The 26,463-nt window shown below is 40.3% G+C and overlaps 3 protein-coding genes across 4 annotated transcripts; 2 read left to right on the top strand and 1 right to left on the bottom strand.

Annotated features, from left to right (window-relative positions):
* Positions 1-7,852: 7,852 nt before the first annotated feature.
* On the bottom strand, positions 7,853-9,030 carry LOC114178913 (BAG family molecular chaperone regulator 2-like). Of its 2 annotated transcripts, none has more exons than XR_014995073.1 (2): positions 8,403-9,030; positions 7,853-8,283 (listed from the first exon to the last, which is right to left on the bottom strand). XR_014995073.1 is itself a non-coding variant. In XM_028065064.2 (2 exons), the coding sequence occupies exons 1-2, from the start codon at positions 8,650-8,652 to the stop codon at positions 8,053-8,055; spliced, it is 468 nt and encodes a 155-aa protein (XP_027920865.1). In that variant the 5' UTR covers positions 8,653-8,852; the 3' UTR covers positions 7,853-8,052. The 2 variants fall into 2 exon arrangements, 1 of the variants encoding a protein (XP_027920865.1); XM_028065064.2 differs by having other exon boundaries at positions 7,853-8,270; positions 8,403-8,852.
* A 4,815-nt stretch (positions 9,031-13,845) lies between these two features.
* LOC114188974 (uncharacterized) lies at positions 13,846-15,243 on the top strand. Its single transcript, XM_028077666.1, has one exon. The coding sequence runs from the start codon at positions 13,846-13,848 to the stop codon at positions 15,241-15,243; it is 1,398 nt and encodes a 465-aa protein (XP_027933467.1).
* Positions 15,244-15,371: 128 nt separating this feature from the next.
* On the top strand, positions 15,372-15,905 carry LOC146888763 (uncharacterized). The gene is made up of 2 exons (XM_085666181.1): positions 15,372-15,691; positions 15,800-15,905. The coding sequence occupies exons 1-2, from the start codon at positions 15,372-15,374 to the stop codon at positions 15,903-15,905; spliced, it is 426 nt and encodes a 141-aa protein (XP_085522307.1).
* The last annotated feature ends 10,558 nt before the right edge of the window (positions 15,906-26,463 follow it).

Raw genomic sequence — 26,463 nt, 5'->3', positions numbered from 1 at the left:
GACACATGTTTTATCATAAATGGAGTGCTGAAACCAAAAGGGTATATAGGGGATATTCAACTTTCATTCAGAATCAAGAGCAATTAAGGTACATGTAGTTTATTTAACTTTGCTATGATGCCCTTGTTCCTTGAGTTAGGGATGTATTAATTGCATGAAGATTGTGGGAGCAAAATCAACTTTCTTAATCTCATTCTATAAGATGATTAATTAACCCACCATATAAAACTAAAAAGTGACGGTAAATAAGAGTTGGGGTTTAGGAATTCAAGTAAATTAGAGTTGGGGTTTAGGAATTCAAGAAAATTGAGGGTGAATGTTGCGGCAAAGGTGTTTTGCGGAAAGGAAGAAGAAGAAGTAAGGGTTAGGTCTCATGTTTAACTTGTGCTGTGTGTTTTTAGAGCATATTTAATTTTTTCTTCATGCACCACCCTTGTTTTTATTTGGATTAGAGCAGATTTAATTTTTGCTTCATGCACCACCATAATTCATTCACGCATCACCCTTGTTTTTAGGATTAGAACATATTTAATATTTGCTTCATGCACCACAACAATTCATTCACGCACCACCTCTGTTTTTATTAGGATTAGCAAGTTTAATTTTGCATCACGCACTACCACAATTCATTCACGCACCACCCCTATTTTTATTAGGATTGGCAGGTTTAATTTTGCTTCATTCACCACCACAATTCATTCACACACCACCCATGTTTTTGTTAGGATTAGCAAGTTTAATTTTGTTTCACACACCACCACAATTCATTCACGCACCACCCCTTTTTTTATTCGAATTAGCAGGTTCAGTTTTGCTTTACGCACCTCCATAATTTAAGTCCTGCAACCCTGTTTTTAATTAGGATTAGCAGATTCTTGTTTCTTCACGCACCTCCATAATTTAATTTTTGCACACCTACTTTTAATTTGGATTCTGTCTATCTATTTACTTTATACACTCCCCAATGTAATAACCCCACACCCTTTACATTAAGTTTTATTTTACTTTATGTACCTGCGTTTTCACTAAGCACACACTCCACTCCTTTAGTTTCTTGTTAGGCTAGGATGCATTTACTTTATGCACCCCACGTTTACTTTATGCACTCCACGTTTCTCCTTATGCACCACGTTTCCATTTTTTTCTTTTTTTCTTTTTTCTCATTCACCATTTTTTTTAATTAAATCTCACATTTCAATCACATCATTTTCAAAAATAATAAATGTATTTTAAAATTGAAATAAAAATTAAAGTTTTATTAAAGTGATAAAAATAAGAATAAATAAAATTTAAATTTATTTTCTTTATTTTATCTTTTAGTGTTTAATCGACCGCTCGCGTCGCACAAAACTTCTTTTTTAAAAAATAAAAGTTAAAAAATTGGTTTAATGTCTAATCTGCCGCTCGCGTCGCACGACACTTTCTTTAAAAATACAAAAATTATAAAAAATATTTTTGGTGTTTAATTTTTTCGGTGTATAATCGACCACTCGCGTCGCACAACACTTCTTTTTAAAATATAAAAGTTATAAAAGTTATTTTGGTGTCTAATCGACCGCTCGCATCATACGGCACTCCTTTTTAAAAATGTCAAAAGGCAACTTTCAAAAATTAAATTATTTAATCAAGTCTTTTTACAAAAGAATTATTTAGCCCTGATTTCTCATTTTTAATAAGAATACGTAGGACCAAGGTTTTAATCCTTGTCGGGTCCCTTTCGCTCCAAAAATAATTTTGTTCAATATTTTCTTATTTATGGGAAAAATAAATATTTAAAATAAACACATCTCTTTTGCAAATTTAATTAAAGGTATCGCCTTTGGGCGGGTGCGGTAGGGTGCTAATACCTTCCCTACGCGTAACTGACTTCCGGTCCAGCCCAATTTGCATTCTTTGCAAACACAAATTCTCTCTAGCTCACTTTCACGTGCTCACATATTCTACTCTCAAGTGTTTTCCTCACCACAACTTCACCTTCAATAAGATAAGCACCTGCAGAGCTGTCCAAAATAGTGAGTTTCCAACTTCCAAAAAGGAATAACAAAAAACGAGTCTACCACTTGAGATTAAAAGCAGAAAACAATAAAAGACTCAAATTAGAAAATTGGACACATCAATTGATAGAGTAGATGGAAAAACTGAAAGAACAATCAACAATGAAAACCAAGAAAAATAAATCAAATCAAGAAAGTTGGCACACCAAGAGAATCCTAAGGAGTATGTCTAGAATATGATTAACAAAACCAAAAATCAAAAAGAGACAACAAATAAGCTAAATCAAGAATAGAACATGTGCATACATAGTTGACATTGAAAGTAACACAAATACAATTGTGAATTATACACTTTTCTTTTCTTTTATTTGTTTTTTTAACTCAAAGCACTTGATTCAGTAATCAGTTTCTCTTTTCCAAATGTTGTTTCATCTATCAATTCTTTTCACTGATTTTTTTTTCTTTTCAATCCAAGGTCACGTAGGGTACTCTTTCTTTAGCAAAGAATTCACAACAATATGTCCAAATCAACTCAAGCATATACATATGACTATGAAAAGCAAATGATTCAACTCAAAACTATTAAAAAGACACACAAGGAAAAAATAAACAAGGCTCAACAATGTAGTAAGAATTAGCAATAGGCAACATACTCTGATTCAAAAAGACACTAGTGCATCAACATAGAGATAGGTAATTAAAAACTGTGAACAGACCCAAATGTATCTCTATGAAACTGATTTGACCAAAAACAAAACACTATAGAAATGTAGATCAATCTTCAAAACTCATAATTAAAGGCATGACTAGTGCAACAGACTTCATCCAAACAAAGAAATTTGCCAACACAAACAAGGTATATCTATGAAACTACAGAGGTATGATAAAAAGTAACACACTAGGCTGAGCACAAATCAACAAATTGTGATTCAGTAGATACAAAAATAAAAAACATATGTAGTTTCCAATGATCAACAAAGAACAATCATGATTTTCAAAATTTGGTTATGGTTCTAGTCAAGGACATTAGAAATCAATCAAACAATGGATGGACAATAACAAAGTCAACTATGCAGTGATTGAAACCAATTGGATTTCCACCTGAGCAAACTCAAAATAATCAGACTTAAACAACAGCAACAAATCTGATTGAGCAAATGCACATCTCGTAGATTAACGAGAATGAGAAAGTTGTTCATGTCATGTATCTCACGGGTAATAAAAAAAACCTGCATTGAAATGATTGCAAAAGACACTAGCACACAAACAAACACTGATGCTAACTAGAAAACAGATATAGCTAGCAATGATTCATCAAAATAGAATGCACAAGATCAAGGTGCGAAGATGACCTATGCAATCACATGACCAAGCTTAAGTTTTCACACATAAATTCTGATACAAATCAGATTTCATTATGGTATAATACTCATTAAATCTTTAGTCAGTAGCAATCCTTGTCCAGTAAATTTAATTTCAAAATAGCACAAGAGTCAAACAAAAACTCAAATTCAATTAGACAACAATTCAAGAAACTTAGCACAAATTAAACACGACAATAAGAAATATGCAATGTAGAAAATTTCTAGTGATCTATTACCAATTAAGGAACTCCACAAACTTAGAGTTAACCATCAACACATGACATAATTCATCAAAATAAAGTAAACCAACACACAAAATGTGGAACAACATTATGGAATTTAAGAACATGTAAAATAGCTACACAAAAAAACCTAAGACAAAACATGAGATAAAAAAAACTTTAAAGCTAAGTAATAAAACGAATTTAAACCTAACTATGACATGCATCGAGTAGCAGATTAAAGAACCTAGACATTTCATCAACACGTATTGATTCACGATAAATTGGAACAAAAATAAGTTAATCAATCTCAAAAAAACAAAGTTCAACACAGAATCAGTAGAGAAACAAATCAAGAAATTAAAAGAACTCAAACGGAGCATGAACAAGACTGGATTCAAGATAGAAATGAAAGAAGACACGACATAAGATGAAGAAAACTTATCTTTGAAGACCTCCAAGCTCGAAACCGGAGCTCTGAATACCACATGATGAGGATCACTTCACGGATCTCTTCAAACTCACATTCTAATAGGAGAAAACTCGACGATACTTTTTGATAATTCCTCCGAACTTCGATCCAGTAAAGAGGATCGACTAAATCTTAGTGGAAGACATGGAAATGGAGACGGTCTCACCAAGCTTCTTCAATGGAGCTTCAGATGCTCGCAATCGAGACAACCCTAGGTTAGGGAATCTGAATGAAGAAGATGAACTCTGAAGAGGGAAAAGCGTTAAACGCAAAACCTCTATTGCACCCATCTCATGCAAACAACCATTGAATCACCACCTCGTTGAACCCTCAACGCTGCTAGGATTCATCAGAGCGTCCCTGCACTTTGAGATTAATAATGTTATGCTGCCAAATTTATTTGAGCCATATCTTGTCTCTTAGTGACTTGCTAGAGCATCCCATGAGGTCACTTTAACACCTCCTTCTCGAGAGTTGGCCTAACCTCCCTTAGAGCACCACAAGCAACCTTCAACCTACCATTAAACACCAAAAACCAAGAGCATACTCTCACCATCCATTGATCTCGATAACATCACTTTCAAGCTTTCGCCTAACCTAGCTTGAGGAGGAGCCTATCATTTGGTGTCAAGAGCTTTGGTTCTATAAGAGCTAAGCATCTTGTTCCTACCTATATTTTTTTTGTTCATGTGTTGTTCTTTCTTTTCTTCATTTTTTAAGTCCATAGATGCTTATTTTCATGGTTCTATCTTTTATTCTTCCTTGAACCATTAAGTTTTCACGATTAGATTTCCATACATTTATGTTGTTTGTGTGGTTGATTCTGCTGTAATTTCTTAATTGGATAATGATGTTAGATGAATAAATTTGTTTGTTTTTTTGATTGTCGTTGTGATTTATATTTATATATGTCTTTTGTCTCTTAATCAAGTAAAAGTAATGATTTTTACATTATAGCAAATTAGCACAGTGTTAAATCTACATAACATAATAATCATATCAGTTCAAGGATTTTTAATTTTAATTGAGAAGTTACTTTGATTAAAGTTAGAAACTTTAATAGGATTAAATGAGTTTTTGCTACTAATTTTCCTTACTATTATTTTTATCTATTTTTATTTTTTTTTTCAATTTAATTTCTTTCTTTCATTCATTATTTTGCTATCTAATATTTTATTTATTTTGATATTCTTATATTACTTTTATTTTATTTGATTAACCCTTTTATATAATGTTTACAAGAACTAATTTGTTAGGAATCAATTTTGTGTTCGTTGAGAGAGGACTTAGGGTTGACTTTAACTTTTCTATTTTGTTGGTTATTACCTTATGAACATTGAACTTTCTATAGTTTAGTAGTATTAATTTGATTGCATCAGTGATAGTGTTATCAATTGGGTTCTCTTTAGCAGAAACCACTCCTCTGTGTTGAGTCTCGATCAACTCCTTTCTTTTCTGTCGAAATGGCCTTAGCTCAAATTTTAGCTGCTCGCTGCCTTAACTCGTGCATGCTTGCAGGCGGCGTCACACACAAGTCATCTACAAAGGGTCCTAGCCTTAGTGTCGTGATCATGTAGTTCAAAACTACTTCGGGGTTCAGGTTCCTAATCTTTAAAGTGGCCTTACAAACCTATTGATGAAGGTTCGTAATTAAAGATTCTCTTTTGTCCAGCCTGACGTTAAGGAAGCTCAAGGAGGTAAGATGGCGGTGTCGGTTGGTGGCGAATTGCTTTGTGAAAGAAGATGTCAATGTATCAAAGCAGTCAATGGATTAAGGAGGTAGGTGAATGAACCACTCAAAAGTTAGTCATTTCAAGGTCGTTGCAAAGGTCTTGTCCATGACAACATCGTCAGTCGAGTAGAGACTTACTTGGGTGATATACACGACAACATGTTCATTAGGATCAATGTTGCAGTTGTAAGGATCCAAGGTGAGAGCTCTCCACTGTTTAGGGAGTGGGGCATCCCTGATACCATTGATGAAGGGGTGTCGACAAGCTCCTTTTGCAGCCAAATAGGTGTTGGTCACTCTTATAGTCTTGGGAGTGGTATAGTAACCACTTTCCCCTTCGTTCGTGTTGATCATTCATAGGTGTGAAGCAATCATGTGCTCCTAGACAACATTTTCAATAATCTCCTTCCCTTTTCCCTTATCTTCAACCTCCACCCTCGCTCTTAGCCTAATGTTCTCCTCCCTCGGGGCATCCATCTCCTCCACTCTCTTGTTTTTGAACTCAAACTCCTGTTGAATTTTCATTTGATTTTCTAGGATAACGACTATGTCAGCAAAGAAGGGTCCAGGTCCTGCTTCTTTCGCTCTAACCATCTTGCTTCTTGTAGACACCACATATAAAATGTTTCTTCTTCGTAGAATATATGTCGGTCTTATGGTGGACGTCAATTGTTCTTACAAAGCCAAATATATCGTGCAAAGACTCCAACAAACACTCCAAATACTCCAAGTCTTCAACTCCACGGGTACTCATCCTCCTCAAGGGTACCTGTCCTAGTCGAATAGGGGATTATGCCTGCAAAAGATATTCCAACATTTAAGTCAGTTAAATGCGTAAGAAAGTAAAAAATAATTGTAATAATGAATCTAATTAATTTACTTCATATACTGTGTTATTTATACCTTATTTATGAGTCTTTTTCCTGGATGAACCTGATCCATGCGGTTAATTTCGTTGTTTAGTCTTTAGTTAATTAATTATGTTAATGATGTCTTAATCTTGAAGTTAATCCGGTCAACGTGGTCAATGTTTGCCATGTGAGTTGTCATGACTGATATGTAGTCAGCCAGGCCATCCGAGAGTCCTTATACAGTAAGAGCCAAGTTCATTAGTGCATGGATGGTCGAGACGTAATCGAACACGTGTGGTACAATCACGAATACCGTTGTTACTTTTCTTAGGTTATCGACAATCGTTGCTTGATGTAAATAAACTAAAATCAATCATTCCTTCGAAAAATATATCAAATATCAATAGATTTTTTGGTTCTCTGGATGCAAACAGGATCACTCAACAGAACAAATAAAATGATTCTGCTAGCCAACAAGATCCAAAATTCCATTGATTTTGCTTCCCATGAAAAGAGGATCCCTTCTCTATGCTGGGGCCTCTTCTATGGCTGACCACAAAGCTTCGTCATTATTATCATCAATATTAATAGTGCTCAAAATAAGACCATACATAAATATAAATTGAAATAGTTCTGAATAGTTGTTGTATAAATTTTCATTTGCTGGCTAGGCAATTTTAATTTTAAAAAATTATTTTGGAGATTTGAAACCAACATTCGTGTCTCAAGAGATGCACTCAAGCCATCATCTCCAAAAACCCTTTCCTCTATTATTATAATAATTTATTCGTAAAATTAAACATGTATAATAATCTTACTCAATTATTTCTTACCTAATAATAAAATTAAATCAATATTATATGTAATCATTTATATATTATTAATTATATGAAAATCATAATATGTTTATTCAATTTAAGAAATTTTTATACTATAAAATTTGAATAGCATAAAACAAAAACATTCTGAATAAATTTTAAAATACCACTACTAATGAAAGTAACCCTTTTATCGACAAATTGAACTTTAAAACTCATAATCTGCCATATTTTCTGAAAAACTGTCCCAACCTTAGCAAAGCTTCCCTCTTTAGCTTTACCATTGTTAATTAATCTACTTTTTTCGGCGTGCACGCGTGGGTTCAAGAACATATATAGGACATAAACAATCATGATAAGAAAATTGTTAAATAAGAGAAGAAATGAACACTCCACATCATTCACAAAACTACGCATAATAATGACTGGCATTTCATCAACTAAAACATTTTTAATGAAGCGATGACACCAAACAAACACAAAACATAATTAGGTTCTTACACTCTAACGTAAAAGTGCGAAAACACGCGTGCCTCACTAGATTAAACTGTATTCGAGGTTAATTAACACTAATTGATATTAACGAGTTTGGTTAATTAATTAATTAGTGAAACAGAGATGGAACGACTTGGGGTCACTTAAGCCAAGCATTTTCTTCTCCTTTATTGCTGGATCCTCCAACAGAAGAACCTTGTCCTTGTCTCTAACCCCAACCATATGCAGATATTCATCGTCAGCTCTCTCTTTTCCCTTGAAGAGAAGCCTTTGCTCTCGCGGCTCAAAACTTGTGACCAATGACAGGATAATTTTCAATTCTCCTGCAAATTATTTCTATTAACGGAAGGAAATAAAATTTAACTATAGATAAAATTAAATCATTCACCTGATTGTCTAAAATAATTGGAATAATAGGTTAAAATTGAAAAAGGGGTGTTGTAGAATAGACATACCAAAAGTTGACGTGGACTCAATAGAAATTTGGTGTGAGTGTGAGACAGTTGACACCGTAATTGTGATGAATCCCTCCTCGGATGAACTTAGGTTACTCTCCCTTTTCTGAACAAGCATGCCACCAGGCCTAAGTTCCCATTGGATTTGACAAATGCCTCTGCAATCGTTTTCTGTGGGTGTTGTTGCTTTGTTCCCATTTCTAAGCTTGGACCTGCTTCTGCTGAACCTCATTGACCTCAACATAATCATCTTCTTCTTGCTTAATTTATTTCTTCCCTACTGAAGAGGTGAAAGAGTAGTAAGAGGAGCTGAAGCAGTTGGGGCAGTTATATAATACTAGAAAGCGTGCATATGGACGAAGAAAACCATGAATAAAATATAAGTTGGCCTTGTGTTACTGAAAAGCAAGACTTAATAAAACAGAAAAGCCAATGAGTTTGGAACATGTGGAAGATAATGGAGGCATTGGTTTTTCTGCTGATTTTGTGAATCACTGTGGCACATGGGTGGTGGGTACCTGAGAACACGCTAGCTTGATTAGTGGGCCAAACTCAACACATTTCAATACCTACTTGCTTCCTTGTACTTTTAAATTGAAATCGAAATTTTTGTTTTAGGAAAATGATAGTTCTAAGAACTGGGATTCCTCTAAATTATCACCCACTTCAGATATACAAGAAAAGGAGTCTCTATTACCAGAATAAATATAATAATTATCAATTTCTGAAATTTATATCTTCAATTTCTTCACAGATAATTTGCGTGTTTCTTTTTTTTTTTCTAATTAAAACTAGATAGATAATGGACATAATGAAAGCCTAAAATTTAAGATTCAATTTGAGAAAAAAAATAATGTATTGAAAACTAAATAAAAAAATCAATGATAATGAAATGAGTACTATTATCATAAAAGTTAATAACCAACTATATTATTTAATTACGTTAAAATTGATTGTTTAAATTTTGTTTACGTTTATACATTTTATATAAAGTTCAATTACCTTTTGAATGTCATTACTTATTTTATTTCATTCAGCTTAATCGCTAATAACAGATTCAATAAGTCCCCACTTTTAAAAAACATAACAATATGATTATGTTTCCATCAGTTAGTGTACTATATGTCCCATCGGTCAATCGGCCAAATCTGATTCTTAGGCCCATCGGCCAAAGTTGAAAAACTAGTACATGAAAGGCTATCGGTCGAACGGTCGAACGGCCTCACGAATAAATTGCAGGACCACCGGAGAATCGGCTCTGTCAACCAGCCACGTAGCATCGTTAAACTATAAGACCATCGGTCGAACGGATCACGAATAAACTATAAGACCATCGGTCAAACGGTTAAAGAAATAAGTCACGAGCCAACCATGTTCAGGCCCACCGGTCCATCGGTAACACCTGGTCGAGCGACACGGACCCTCGATGGCACACCGGTCGATCGGACACGTACGTGCAACACCTAACCATAACACGACAATCAATGAACCAACCCTCGGTTGATCAATCTCTACACTTGTGTAGCCCTTCGCATATGTCTGTCGGTCGGCCAGACGTACATGAATGGTTCACTTATTAAAAACAGTATAACTAACCCAGCCAAGCGGCCATCGGTCACACGATCAGACAATCAGTCAATCGAGTTAATTAACGTTAAACGAGTCAATAATCTTGATTAAAGGATCATTGGACCGTGATTAAGGAACCCTAATCACAGGCCCACACAGAAAACTATAAATAGGGCCCAAAGGTAGGTTGGTGAGGATCTTAATTTCGCATTTATTATAGCAGATATATTGATACACCGATCGGTCCTTTACTGACTTAAGCATCGGAGTACTTTAGACAGGTACCCCGATCGTCATCCCAGCCGATCGAGCTAAGGAGTGGATTTCGCTAAAGTTACTGGTGTGGAGAAGGATAACACAAGTTGGAGAGGTTCTTTTAGTAGGCTCTTGGTCCCTACCCCGAAACATTTTGGCGCCCACCGTGGGGCCGAGCAGTCTTCTTTGAGAATATACCCATATGGTGACCACGAGGAACCGAAACAGCAACATAGACGGAGGAAGAATGGCAGATGATCAAGCGGACACTAGAGAGATGATAAGGGTGATGCAGCAGAGGATGGATGAGATGTAGAGGAATTATGAAGTGCAGATGTAGATTTTGCGTGAGGAGAACGCCATCCTAAGACGGAAGGAAGAAGGAATCCCGTCGACGCCTACCGTACCCGACCCGAACAGGTTAAGTCGGGTGCAGCAGCACCGAGATGCCGAACGGGTGGAGAGTCGTCTTCCACCTACAGGACACGAGCAATCACAGCCAGCTCGGGTCGAACAGACACAGGCTTCAAGGGGAAATCCGTCGCACACGGTGGCGGAGAGCTCGGGAGCAAACGATGGAGGCCGCCCATCGCGCCAACCGATCCCCGCGTCGGGATCCTCCCCCTTTACATCGTATATTTGACGCCGCTGCCGGAGAAGTGGAAAATGCCGACATTTGACAAGTACGACGGCACGACCAATCCAGACAATCACATGCGAGTCTTCATGCATCAGATGATGTTCCACGCAGTTAGCGACCCCATCTGGTGCCGTGTTTTCTCGACCTCTTTGACGGGGGAGGCGTTGGAGTGGTTTTCCGAGCTGCCGGCCGGCAGTATTAACTCTTTTGCCACTTTGAAGGCAAGGTTCAGCACACAATTCGCACCCCTGAAACCGGCCATTCTGACGATCGACAATCTGGTGAACATCCGACAGGAAGATGGGGAATCGTTGAGGAGTTATCTCGATCGGTACAATCGGATGTCGGTCAAGATAAAGGATCTCAGCGACGAAATTGCTCGTCATCACTTTTCATATGGGCTCCAGCCGGGAGTTTTCATGGACAAGATAAGCCGCAAGAAGCCGAAGACGATGGAGGAGATGAGGAAGCGAGCGGCCAAGTTCATACAGATGGAGGATATGCAAGAGTTCATGGTGAAGAAGAGGGAAAAGGAAGATGCCGCACTCCCGAAGCCGACGGTACCTCGGCCGAACAAAGTCCCAGCCCGGCCCAGCGAAAGGAAGCCGCCTAAGTTCACGACGTATACTCCGCTGGTCGTTCCTAGGGCCAGGATCCTGCAAGAGGCCTTCAACACCAATTCACTTCCAGCAGTCAGGAAGAAGCCCCCTTCACCCGATGCCGACGGTAGTAAACACTGCCAATACCATCGCACGATCGGGCACACCACCGAAGAGTGCCACACGCTCCGTGACAAAATAGAAGAGCTCATTCGGTAGGGGCACTTGAAGAAATACATTCGACAAGATCGTCCCCCGCAGAGCCCGGTGAGGAACAGAAGCCCGGTGAGGAGAGCCCCCTCGGCCCGATATGAGAAGCGGAGAGAGCCCGAGCGCGAGAGACGAAGGAGAGGACCATCCCGGTCACGTCCGAGTCCAAGGAGGAGCCGCAGTCGGAGTCACGATAAACCCCTCAGGGGTTATATCAATACCATATCCGGTGGGTTCGCCGGAGGAGGATCGAGCTCAGCGGCTCGAAAGAGGCATGTGCGGGCGTTGAAATCGGTTCATCTGGTCGAGAAGAAGATCCCGTCGATGCCTCCCATCACGTTTACAGATGACGACTTCAAGGCGCCCGATCCCGATCATGATGACCCGATGGTTATCTCGATAGAGGTGGCCGAATATGGGATCGGTAAGGTTTTGGTTGACCAGGGAAGCTCCGTTAACATCTTGTACTGGAAGACCTTCAGGAAGATGAACCTCTCCGAGGACCTGATCGTCCCGTATAATGAGCAGATCGTTGGTTTCTCTGGCGAGCGGGTCGACACAAGAGGCTACCTGGACCTTCGTACCAGGATCGGCTCGCTGAAGGACGGCCGAGAGGTAAGGGTTAGATTCCTTTTAGTTGAAGCTAACACCTCCTACAATGTATTGTTAGGGAGACCTTGTCTGAACGCGTTCGGAGCGATTGTATCCACCCTGCACCTGGCCATGAAGTTCCCGTCGGACAAGGGGACGATATGCACGGTACACGCAGATCAACAAATCGCCAGGCAGTGCTATGCCGCAGGGTTGAGGATCACTCCGTACAGTCGTCCTCGAAAACAGCACCGTTCGGAGGTAGCCATGACGGACTTGGACCCCCGAACGAATTCTGAAGACCGGCTGCAACCAGAGGGAGAAACCAAAGATATCTCGATCGGGAGCCAACCTGGTCAAGTCACCAAGATCAGGGGAGCCCTAAGCAGAGAGGAAGAAAAGCTCCTCGGGGCAGTAATATTGGAGAACAAAGATCTGTTCGCATGGTCAAGCGCTGACATGCCAGGCGTCCACCCTGATGTGATGTCTCACAAGTTGTCCATCTTCAGGGAAGCCCGCCCGGTCGCTCAGAAGAAGAGAAAGATGGGGGATGAGCGAAGGAGAGCGGTCGAAGAGGAGGTTAGGAAGCTAGAAGGAGCCAGATTCATCAAAGAGATCAAGTATACCACGTGGTTAGCTAACGTGGTCATGGTGAAGAAGACGAGCGGGAAGTGGAGGATATGCACAGACTTCACCGATCTCAACAAAGCCTGTCCGAAGGACGCATACCCGTTGCCCAGCATCGATCGGCTGGTGGATGGGGCCTCTGGACACAATTTTTTGAGCTTCCTGGATGCGTACTTTGGTACAACCAGATCCCCATGTATGGCCCGGACAAATCCAAAACGGCGTTCATTACAGATCGAGCAAACTTCTGCTACGAGGTCATGCCGTTCGGTCTGAAGAACGCGGGGGCAACCTATCAGAGGCTGATGGATCGGGTCTTCAGAAGGCAGATCGGTCGGTCCATGGAGGTGTACGTGGACGATATGGTTGTAAAGTCGCAAACTGCCGAAGACCACGTGCGCGACCTCGGTGAAGTTTTCCACCAAGTGCGCTAATACAATATGCGTCTTAATCCTGAGAAGTGTGTCTTTGGGGTGCCGGCCGGGAAATTTCTGGGTTTCATGCTGACCGCCCGAGGCATAGAGGCAAACCCAGACAAATGCGCCGCTATTACTGAGATGAGAAGTCCCAAGAACTTGACGGAGATCCAACGGCTGATAGGACGGCTAACTTTTCTGGCGCGTTTCTTACCCAGACTAACGGAGAAGGTCAGGCCGATCCTGAAGATCATGAAGAAGCAAACCGCAGAAAAATGGGACGGTCAATGCGAGGCGATGTTTCAGGAGATAAAGGAATTGATCAGCAGTCCCCCCATAATGACCCGACCGGTAGAAGGATTGCCTCTGCAATTATACTTGTCAGTATCAGATGACACGATCAGTGCGGCCTTAATACAAGAAGTCCCTGAGCAGCGGCCCGTTTATTTCATCAGTCGAGTGTTGCAGAGTGCAGAAACAAGGTATTAGCTGATAGAGAAGATAACCTTGGCACTGTTAACGGCTGCTCGCCGGTTATGCCAATACTTCCAAAGTCACCAGGTGATCGTCCGCACGATCATCCCATTGCTAAGATACTCCGAAAGCCCAACTTAGCGGGAAGGATGATCGCCTGGTCGGTTGAGCTATCCGAGTTCGGGCTCAAGTACGAACCTAGAGGCTCAGTCAAAGGACAACATTTGGCAGACTTCGTAGCTGAACTCCACGAATCGATCCCCCGATCGAAGGATATTTGGATTCTCTTTGTCGACGGATCATCGGATAAACGTAATGCTGGAGCAGGGATCGTCCTCGAGGGACCGGGCGGCCTCACGATAGAGCACTCCTTACAGTTCAAGTTCAAAGCCTCGAACAACCAAGCGGAATATGAAGCGCTGATCGCCGGGTTGAAGCTAGCAAAAGACTTGGGGGCGACGAGGTTAAAATGTAATACCGATTCGAAGCTTGTGGTCGGGCAGGTACAGGGAGAGTATCAGGTTAAGGATGATTTGTTGCTCCAGTACTATCATAAAGTGCTCGAAGCCATGAAGGAGTTCGAAGAAATCACCATCCAACACATCCCTCGAGCGGAAAATGCCAGAGCCGACAGGCTGTCTAAGCAGGTGGAAGGAAAAGAGAAGGGCCAGCTGAAAACTATCATCAGGCAAACCCTGACGAGGCCTTCCGCAGGAGAGTGCGCTGCAGTAGACCGGGCGGCAAGTTGGATAGGAGAGGTGCGACAACTCTTGAAGAAGTGTGAGGCCGGAGAAGAAATGAGCCCGCCGGAGAGGAGACGAGCACTTCGATTCGTAGTCATCGGAGAAGACCTATACAAGAGAGGATTTGCAGCGCCGCTACTCAAGTGCTTGTCAGAAGACGAAGCCGAGTACGTTATGAACGAGGTCCATAATGGCATTTGTGGAATGCATACCGGTCGTAGGACAATGAAAGCGAGAATACTCCGAGCGGGCTATTTTTGGCCGACCATGGAACAGGACTGCGAAGCCATGATACGAAAGTGCAAAGGATGTCAAGCCCATGGAAATGACGTAAAGAGGGCTCCGACCGAGCTACATAGCTTGACCAGCCCGTGGCCGTTCGCTCAATGGGGCATGGACATCGTCAGACCCTTCCCGGTGGGCCGAGCACAGAAGAAATTCATACTTGTGGCAGTGGACTATTTCACCAAGTGGGTTGAAGCAGAGGCCTTGGCTAACATCACCGCTCGGCAAGTCCACTCCTTCGTTTGGCGCAACATCATATGCCGCTTCGGCCTCCCTCACACGATCATCACCGACAACGGCCGTCAGTTTATCGACAAAAAGCTGAGGGACTTCTATATGCAAGTAGGGATACGGCACGTTACCAGCTCGGTCGAACATCCCCAAACCAACGGTCAGGCTGAGGCCATGAACAAGGTTATAGTGCTGAGTTGAAGAAAAGGTTGGGAGAAGCCAAAGGAGCGTGGGTGGACGAGCTGCCGCAAGTCCTTTGGGCCTATCGGTGCACCTCACACGGAACGACGGGGGAGTCTCCTTTCAACTTGACGTATGGTACAGACACTATGCTTCCGGTCGAGGTGGGGGAGCCAACTCTTCGGTGGGACATGCAAGATCTCGAGGTGAACTGTGGATGCCTGCGCGAGGAATTGGACTGGACGACCGAACGAAGGGAGCGAGCAGCCGTGCGAGCTGAAGCATGTAAGAGGATGGTAGCAAGGAGGTATAACGCGAAGGTTAAGCCAAGGAGCTTCATCCGAGGAGATTTGGTATGGAGGAAAACCAATGAAGCACGAAAGAAGTCAGCACAGGGAAAGCTAGCGCCAAACTGGGAGGGTCCGTTCCGAGTGACCGAGAGCCTGCAGAACGGAGCCTATCGGCTGGAGTACCTGAGCGGCAAAGAAATACCCAACACATGGAACGCGTCACACCTCAAAATGTATTATAGTTGACTATGAATAAAATGAGCGTTTCATGCAACTTCGTCTAACAGACTAACTGACGGGGCTCCCTACGGGACCCGAACAAAGCCTGACCGGTCAAGGCGCGAACTTTCAAAAGGAAGTCCCGCTCGGTCAGCACCGATCCAAGCGATCTAATTAACCCCGTGGGTACATGAGTGACACGAGCTGTCCAAACCAATCGAGGTACGACACCTACGATCTAAACAATTAAAATGGAACGCGCAAACAATGGTCAACCGTTCGGGTCAAATAACCAAGTGAACATTGCCAGGCAAACAAAGGGCCGATTGGTCCAGCTAATCGATGAAAATAACAAGTTAAATAAAGAAAGATGGCCGACCGCCAGCGAGCAACGATAAAAGTAAAACAATTACACGGCCGATTGCCAGCGCGAAGAGTTATAAAAGAATTATTGTCGATCGCCAGCGCGAAGAGTTATAAAAAAGCATGGCCGATCGCCAGCGCGAAGCGGTAAACAAACGTAAATGGCAAAGAGCTAGTACACCAAATAAAAAGGCATCTAAATACTTACACGAGTGTTTGTTAAAAAATAACCTAATAACCGATCGAACGCGATCAAGGAAAAGGTCGATCGGGCTCGATCGGTTATGTCAAAATATACACTTAAAATAAAAATCAATGGTCTGCAGGAGGATCATTGACCTCGTCCAGCCGATCAAATACCCTCTCTAATTTCCCTTCGACCACCCCCAGATGCACGTCGAACCGGTCGGGAGAGCATTTGTAGTAAAAGACGGCCTGATCAACGGCACTCTGGAAGCTCGCCTCGTACTGAGCAAATACTTGCTCATCGGCCACTCGCAGCTCGGTCTGGAACTCTTTCGCCTTGTTCTGCCAATCCGAGGCTGATCCGGCGGCAGCCATGTGCTCCAGAGTCAGATTGTCGAAGCGTCGCTGGAGCTTGCGAAGTTCCTCGACGGCTTCACCTGCTTTCGCTTGCTCCGCTTTTGCCCAATCGTCGGCAGCCTTCAGCAGTCCAGCACACTTGGCATGCTCAGCTTTAATGCCGTTTAGTCGATCGAACTGAGCCTTTAGGTCAGCTGCCGATGCCTTTACTTCATTGAGCTCAGTCTTTGCTGCTGCGAGCTCCTTTTCCAAGCTCTCCATCCTGTTCCGGTCGGGACGAGGAAATTTAGTGTATAAGGCAGCAAGTCTAAGGGTAAGCTCCCCGGCAGTCCGAAGGGCCTCCTCTTCGGACACATCCTTGAGTGCGTCCGTCACCCGAGGTCCCAGCTGGAAGGAGACCTCTTCGTCAAGGCGGACATCACCGCCTAGGAAAGCGTCGGCCAGCGATCCAGATGTCTCCCCCTTCTTGTTTTTCTTGGACGGCCGGCCGGTTGGGGAGTCGTCTTTCTTGGACTTCTTCCCCTTGTCCGAAGCAGCAGCACCGGAACCGGGAGGCTTCACGATGAAGCGGGGTCTTGAAACGACGCCCGAAGACCCAGTCGGAGCGGTGGTCACAAGAGCGCGACCGGTTGAAGGGGCGGCGGGGACACTCTGGAGCGGCACCACCTCCTCAGCAGTATCTTCTTCCCTTCGCCGACTCTTGGCACGAGCCAGAAACTCGGCGTTAGAAACGGTCGTCTGGGCCATAATATCTGCGAAACAAAAAAAATAAATAAGTTAACTGCAACCAATATATCGTTCGGGAAGATCAGAACAACTAACCATAAACCGCCCTCGGCAAATCCGGGGAGCGGAGGCATTGGATCAGTGGCCGCGGGGGGATCTTGTCGGGCAGGGTCTTGAGGACGGCTAAGTTGGCCCGCTCGGCAGGGGTCAACCGCTCTTCAGCCCAAGCATCGGTAGGAGGGGGAAACGCCGTCCAATACAAAGGGAACTTCGGCCGATTCTGCTCATCGAAGATATATTTTCTTCCCTTGCCGGGAATCTCGACCTTGAAAAAACCGGTCTTGAAACCCTTGTAGGAAGCGAGGTAGAGGGTCAGCAAGCTCTTGTTCGCCCCGAGAAAAGAGACCCAACCTTTCGACGCCGTCGGTCGAGTCTTGTAAAAGTGAAGGAACAAAGGCATGGTTGGTGTCAGGCCAGCCGCTCGGCATAGAACATCGAACGCCTGCATCGACGCCCAGGCGTTCGGATGTATCTAGGTCGGCGCGCATTGGATCTGGCAGAGAACCGCCATCTGCCAATCGGCAAACGGCACAGTTTGACCCAAATCATGGAAGAGGCAGGCGTACACATAGAAGAAATCGAGCCTCGCTTCTCCCTTCCCGTGGCACACTCTCTCATTGCCGGCACACACTTTCACCCGAAGAAGTCCATCCTCCACTTCGTCGCCAAAAACCTTGGTCCGCTCGACTAGATCCCCAAGGTCGTTACCCCATCGGAACCTTGTCGCATGTGTGCGCGGCTCATAAGGGGCCCAGTCATATCCTGGTATCTCCGGCAAGTTGGCTTGTTCCCCCTCGTCGCGGACGCGATGCCTATGATGTCCCCACTCTCATCAGAAGCGGCAACATGTTCCACCGCCTCAACGATCGGTGGCTCGACCTCGGAGCTGCCACTTAGGAGGATAGGAGAATCTGTTGCGCTCGATACTCCCTCGAGCGAAGTCCCCGAGTCGGAAGAACTGAACAAGGAGGAGATCGACCCGCCGCCCCCAGACGTCCCGACCGCCCCACCTAACAAACCATCTGAACTCGATGCACTGGTAGACATTTTTTACCTGCAAACAGAAGAAAACGATCGGAGGCTCGACTAGAAAGAAGAAGGAAAACGTGAAAATAACGACAGCCACACAAACCTATTTATAGGGGGACCAGGTGACACGTGGCAGTCTCAGAACCCTACGATCACATTCAGATCGACGACCCATACTTCGCGACGCTTCAAATCATAACTGCCAGGCACGATCTACGATGCCAGATAACCGTTTAGACGCGCGGGCGGTCACAACGGCCCTGGGAAACCTCCTCGCTTCTTCCCCGTCGCTCGAGGCTGGGGGGGCTTGTGTACTATATGTCCCATCGGTCAATCGGCCAAATCTAATTCTTAGGCCCATCGGCCAAAGTTGAAAAACTAGTACATGAAAGGCTATCGGTCGAACGGTCGAACGGTCGAACGGCCTCACGAATAAATTGCAGGACCACCGGAGAATCGGCTCTGTCAACCAGCCACGTAGCATCGTTAAACTATAAGACCATCGATCAAACGGATCACGAATAAACTATAAGACCATCGGTCAAACGGTTAAAGAAATAAGTCACGAGCCAACCATGTTCAGGCCCACCGGTCCATCGGTAACATCTGGTCGAGCGACACGGACCCTCGATGGCACACCGGTCGATCAGACACGTACGTGCAGCACCTAACCATAACACGACAATCAATGAACCAACCCTCGGTTGATCAATCTCTACACTTGTGTAGCCCTTCGCATATGTCTGTCGGTCGGCCAAACGTACATGAATGGTTCACTTATTAAAAACAGTATAACTAACCCAGCCAAGCGGCCATCGGTCACACGATCAGACAATCAGTCAATCGAGTTAATTATCGTTAAACGAGTCAATAATCTTGATTAAAGGATCATTGGGCCGTGATTAAGGAACCCTAATCACAGGCCCGCACAGAAAATATAAATAGGGCCCAAAGGTAGGTTGGTGAGGATCTTAATTTCGCATTTATTACAGCAGATATATTGATACACCGATCGGTCCTTTACTGACTTAAGCATCGGAGTACTTTAGACAGGTACCCCGATCGTCATCCGAGCCGATCGAGCTAAGGAGTGGATTTCGCTAAAGTTACTGGTGTGGAGAAGGATAGCGCAAGTTGGAGAGGTTCTTTTAGTAGGCTCTTGGTCCCTACCCCGAAACATTTAGCATTGTAAACATAACAATATGATTATGTTTCTATTAGTTAGCATTGTAATAGATAACAAGCAAACGTTAATGGTCTAACTCTATGCGTAGTGATATTTATGTTCAATGATAGTGAGAATAGTGATTACCTCTCAGATATGTTATTTTGTGTTTTTTTACTTGTGTTTTAGATTTGACATTAATGTAGAACATGTAAACTTATGTTGCATGAAAAACACACGATGTAAATTTATGTCGGCCTACACAAGGTTAGACGTAAAAGCAACAATTTACATAAGAATATCTATTTCGACATAGAAAAGCATGCGACCATTAAAAAAAGCTACAATGAAATGAGCATTTCTAAGTTTGTTTTAATGTTGCGCATGTATCAAATGAAGGATTTTGTTAAAGTTGAAAGAGAGTTGGTGAACAAATAAGTCAAACATACAACACAAGTTGGGCCATACAGGAAAAAGATTGAATTGTATAGCATTGAAGTTGAAGAAAGACTGAAATATTCAATACCCGAACTCAATCTTATCCTTAGGTGACTCAACCTTTGTCCTAAATTTGACTTCTCAACTCACTAACTATTTCATTTTAACCTTTTCATTGGTGGTAGAAATGAACCTTCGATTTTGATCTTAAAGTCCATGAAAGTTCAAAAGACCCAAACTTCTTTTACCACTACAACACATTCTGATGGAAATCAATCCATTAATTGTTAGGTGTATTAAAATGTCATTTAGTTAGTTTGTGCACTTCTAGGTTTGTAAGGCATGTGTATGAGTGGTGGAGTCAAAGGCAATATGGTGTTAAGAACGGTAGAAAAAGTCCAATTAGGGATTAGCATGAGCTGAGAGCATGTATGAGGAGAAAGTTTTTTCCGTGTTCTTTTTAGAAAAATCAAGAGCTTAAAGATTAAATGAAAGAATTCGTGGAGTGAGGTAGAGAATTTATTAGAAGTCAGAAATAGTTCTTTTGTGGAGAACGAGAGTTTAAAGAAAAAACTCAAAAGCTCTTAATGGAGAATGAGAAAAGAGAGATAGAAAGGAGGAAAAGGGGATTAAATACAATTAGAGATAAGAGCAAGAGAGATAGAAAATAGAACAAAAGAAAAATAAGCTCTAAGAGCTAAAGAAAAGGAAATTTTAAGAGCTAGAGTTGAAAAAGCTAAGAGGGAAGAAGATAAAAGAAGAACAAAGGAACAAGAATGGAGAGAAAGGGAGGAGAGAGAAAGGAGAGAAAAAGAAAAGATTGAGAGAAGAGAAAAAGGTAGGAAAGAAGTTTTAATCAAGGAGGAAGTGCTACTGAAGGCACCTCCCACATTCCCAATAATAATTGAAACAAAGATTTTACAAAAAGTTTTCCAATCCTTGAACTCTTTTAATTTCCAAATTCACACCTTTGCTCTTAAACTTTTAATCCCATTTCTACTCCCCATTGTTTTAAACTATTCAATAGATTTTGAAAAATCACGCTTTGAGTTTATGTAGCCTAACAAGTTAGAATTAACTCAAAGTGGACAAAAACAATTTTGTGAAGTGGGATTTGTTAGTTTTCAAGAAAATAATTTCAAAAATACAAGAAGGTCATCTTTCAATACAAAAACTTATTCAATTTTTATTTGATGGTTAGTAGATTCATCTTTGATTTGGGAGGAACTAAACAACCAAACTTATGGTTCCTTAGATATCTTTTTGATCTGAGGACAAAGTCTATTCAGAAAGGGGGATGGAAACCCATCCAGGGAGTTGTAGCATGGGCCAGTGGCAAGACCCAATCATTTTTACTTGTTAGTAAACATGAGATTTGGAGTAGTATATTTTGTATAAGATTAGTCCTTTCTACGCTATTAGTCTTTTCTTTAGGCCTTAAATTTGGACCAGGCAGATATTTCTTTTAGGCTTTGTATTTTGGCCATTTTTTTAAAAATCTGATGGTTTTAATCGAACATATTTAATAAATTAAGTAAGTATATAATTGATTAAATTAAAGTGCGTTCTACTATAGTTTTGGGTTTTTAACTTGACTATTGAGTGACTAGGTATTAGTTGGGCTACCTTTGGCCTCAAGTAACCTTAGAAACCTTGCTTATGGGTCAAGGTATCCTCTAGCTTGCACAAGGAAGGTGCATGCATTACAAAGTACATGCATTGGATAGTTAACTTGATGCATGAATATGACAGCTGACTAGCCACTCTTTAGTAAGGTTCTAGAGCTTTTTAGTTTCAAATTCTTTGTATCTTTTTTAGACTTCGGTTCACCTCTAAATTCTATAAATAGGAGCGCTCAAGCATTGTAAAGATAACTTGGAAATATTATAGAGCAATTCTGCCATTTTTGCAACTTTCCTTTGTTATAAGTTCTTTAGGATAATGTCTTTTTAACTCATCTTAGACCTTTTCCTTGAGGGTTGGCCCAACCTCCTTCAAGAAACACATCCAAACCACTTTCCAAATTCCATTTCATTCATCAATTCATGCTTTCGCATCCAAGCACATCTTTTCCATGAAGTCTCCTTCAACTTTCGTGAAATGGGTTTCCATCATATTCTTAGAATGACAAAGAAGATATACAAAAAAGGGACATTCATTCAAAGTCATGATTGTGTTCCCCTAGAAATAGTCGCAAACACATGTGTAAATGAAAAGTTTAGCAAACAAACATCAACGGCGAAACAAATCGAATAGAAGTTTGTACAAGATATCTTTAGAAAGGTGGATGAATGGAGCCTGTAGACATTTTAAGATTATTTTGTGCAGATATACTATTGTAAATAGAATAAAATGTAGAGTAAGACAGAGAACAATGCACACAAGGATTTATATTGTTTCACCTCCACCTAAGGCTACATTTAATCTTTTAAGCCACATACTTAAGAAAATCACTAAACAAAACCCTTGACTAGCACAAGTATCAACCACATAAGGTTCTAATGAGTATCAACCTCTCAGGTATCATGAGTATAACCCTCTTTAGGAAACACGAGTATAAACCTCTCTATGTTACAACGAGCTTAATCTCTCCAAGTATCCTTCTCAATCCTTCCTAAGATAGTGAACTCCCAATTACAATGTACAAAATAATCTCTTACTCATTAAGTACAATCACACTCATAGTGTATACTTCACTATGTGAAAAATATTACAATGTTTTTCACAATAGCCTAGTATCTATACAAATTATATTTGAGTTTAGGCTCTCAAAATAATCTCCTTTTTTTCTTTCTCTTTAAGAATTAATTGGACAATGTTTCAACACTTCTGTATTTCTCTCTCACATTATTCTTCTCTTCAACATCTTGGTCTTGGTACTTATCTAGTCGCATTGTGCCATTTGACCATTGATGCATATTCAATTGAGCATATCTTCAAATATCTTATTCTTTCTTCATCTGGAAGTTATTGATATTGAATTAAGGGTATATTGCTTCCTATTAAATATCACTTATTTCCTTTTTATCAATTCAATAATTTGAATTTCAAATATGATACGTTGTGGCTTCATTCTTCTAGAGATTCTCTTGAGTTCTTTGATTTGAATAGTCTTTTTTCTTTCTCATGATTAGTTAATTAATATATAAAAGCATTAGGAATATTCAATTAGAGAACATTTCTAATGGAGGACCATCTAGAGGAAGCGATATTGGACCTTTGACTAGAGCCATGGCTAGGAGAATGGAAGAGGAAGAAGAACTTCAAAGAAATTTACTCTTGCGGAGAATAGTTTATTAGCTTGTATTTTCCTTCTCTTAGCTTTGTTAAAATGTAAATAAGTCTTTCTTAGGCCTTGTATTTTGGCCATTTTAGTGTGACAACCTAACTTTAATCGATTACAATAGTAATATAATTGATTAAATCATGCAGCATCCAACAAGTTTACAGTTTTGACTTTCCAAGTGGATTCTTAAGTGACTATGCGAGATAAGGTGCTCTTTGGGCTTGCTTGGGCCTCAAGTAACCCTTAGAATATTTCTTGGAGGCTAAGGCACCTTGAATGGTGCATGCATCCTCACTCTTAAAGAAGGTTCTTGAAGCTTTTTCAGTTTTTCAGATTCATTGTACTTTCCTTCACTTGGGTTAACTCTTACATTCTATAAATAGGAGTGACTCAAGCTTTGTAAATTAACTTGGTGTTCTTACAGGATTGAGGTATATCCTGTAAAGTCTTCTAAAATGCTTCAAGTGCCACAAATTCACTCTCGACTATGAACTAATATCTCCTTATATCAAGCATTGAGTATACTACAACTTTTCATGATAAGTGCAAAAAAAATTTTACAAGGAAAAAATATCGCTTGAGAGAATATTAAAACAGAACAATCCTTACTTATATATTCTTGTTAAATCCTTTATTGCACTCAAGTTTAAGTGAAGTTCAAAGTATTCCCATAATGTAGCATAGAGTCACCCAAGGTGTCAATCCAAGGAAATATGATCTCAAATAGGTAGTTGTGTAAATCCAAAGTTTGAGGGAATTGTAAAAAAAGGAATAGGTAAATGACAATTGAAACTAAAATGCAAAGTAAAATATGAAAATAAAAGTAAACTAAAAAATCAAAGAACATAATTCATTATTGTGACTGAAACAAAATAGCAAAGATATAGGTGGATTGTAATGTGAAAATGGACTAAAGGGATAAAACTCGTATACAAATAAAGAACTAAATAACACTTTGAAAGTGCAAACCATGGAAAAAAGTAAGTAACAATGAAAAATGTAAGTGTTTGATGAAATGCCTAAGTGAAAATATGATTTGAATAAAGGTATTTGATAAAATGCCTCAATAAACTAAAAAATAAAATGAACCAACTAGAACGTAAATGGTTAAAAGCAACAATGTAAAAGTGAGTTTAAAGTGGTGAAATGGAAGTAAAAATTCAAAACACAACTATTAAGTTGATGCAACATTGTAACTAGGGTTGAAAATAATGTAACAATGAGAATAACTACGTAAAACTAGGAGCCAAAATTAGACATCACGAAATGGAATTTAAAGCCGAATTGAACTAGGTCAAACTGAATTGAATAGCAATTAAAAAAACTAAATGGAATCTAGAATGCAAAATTAAAATCTAAAGCAATTGAAGAATTGAAAATTATGCAAAAATGGAACTATGTTAGCAAATAAAATACAATTGAATGAAAAACATAATATAAAAACCAAAGCAACGATTAAAAACATGTTAAACAAGTTTAGAATTGACTTACGAAATGTAAAATGAAACCAAATTAGCAAAGCAAATTAGAGAGCCTTTTAATTTTTCGTTCTTAAATTTCTTGCTCTTAAATTTTCTTGCTCTTAATTTTTCTTGTTCTTTAATATTATTGCTCTTTATTGTTCTTTTTTCTTAATTTTTAGCACTTTAAATTCTCTGCACTTTTATTTTTTCTGCACTTACTTTCAAACAAATTTAAATTTTCTTAGTATTTGAAATTTCCCAACAATTTTAATTCATTTTTTTTTATTTTAGTGTGCATTTTATGTTTTCAAAACAAATTAAATCCCCAAATTCATTTTTAAAGGAAAAATAATAAATATTAAATTCCATTGAATATGTCTCGTCCAAGATCAACCTAGGTTGTGTTCTATATTGCAAAATTTAGATAACATGGTTTTGTTTAAAATCACCTATGATAGTGGTTATCAAACACTCTAGCACAACAACAAACCATAAACACTATTATAATCTTCCACCAAATCAACAACACAAGCATAAAATCTAGAACACACTCAAAAAACAAACTAAAAAGAGCTTACCAAAATAGTTTTGTTAGTGTAATGTGGCTCTAAAAGGAGGAATGAATAGAGCTTGTAAACAAATTCAAAGAATTCTCGAACAAACAAAATATTCAAAGTAAAAAGTAGGTATAAAGAAAATGCACAAAAAGGATTTATATTGGTTCACCTCCCACTAAGGCTACATCTAGTCTCTTAATCAATTTGCTTAAGATATTCCATTAATCAACATCTTTGATCGGTAACCAGTATCATCCTCTCTAGTTTACAACGATATTAAACCTCTCCAAGTATCACAAGTTGATGAAAGATTATCTTGTTTTCTTTTAGAGTTATGAATATGGTGAAGTTGTTTAAGAAAGCTTTTTGAAAATTTCCACTGGACATTAAGATAGCAAGATATCTAGATGTGAAGGTTCATTTCTCAAGCTCATGAATGGAAGAAGAGAGTTGGATTCAAGCTTAAAACACACACAGAAATAACAACACTTAAAGAGCAAAATGAAAGAAGAAACAATAAAAATGAAAAGCATAGAAAATGAACAATGGAAGAAGCACGCCACTCATAGGGGGATCTAAGCCAACCAAACCCTAGAGATGAGTGATGGTGTCGCCACTTGCAAGTAAGATAAGGCAAAGGTGAGTTCACTTCTAGGAAGGAGAGCTCACGGCAAAGAGATGGTCGAAACACAAAGTTTGTAGCAACAAAATAATCAACCCTTTTACAAGACAAGGAACACCCATTAAATAGGAGTTCATAGGGGTCCTTTAGCAAATACAAAAACATGAAAAGGATTAACAAGCAAACCCTAAAAACCTAATGCTAGAGTGGTTCTCGGCCAAGTGAAGGGAGGTGTTGGTGGATGCATTCCTATGAGGATTCTAGGCCAAAAGAGGAAGGAGACCAAGTAGCCTTTTAAGGAATAAACCAAAAAGGCAAAAGGAGACAAGGTACATGTCTACTTTTGCTTTTACTTTATGTTTTTTGCTTTCCTCTCTCTTCCACATCATCCATGTGCTCCAATCACCATGTGCCACCTAGCCATGCTCTACTTTCTCTTAATTACCTACAAAACAAGACAAACAAGGATTAGCATGTTGG

The sequence above is a fragment of the Vigna unguiculata genome, chromosome 1 (assembly GCF_037176805.1).
Source record: "Vigna unguiculata cultivar grain cowpea cultivar isolate G323 ecotype 2 chromosome 1, ASM3717680v1, whole genome shotgun sequence".
Lineage (NCBI taxonomy): Eukaryota > Viridiplantae > Streptophyta > Magnoliopsida > Fabales > Fabaceae > Vigna > Vigna unguiculata.
Note: the sequence above shows the minus strand (reverse complement) of the source record. Positions and strands in the feature narration are given on the sequence as shown.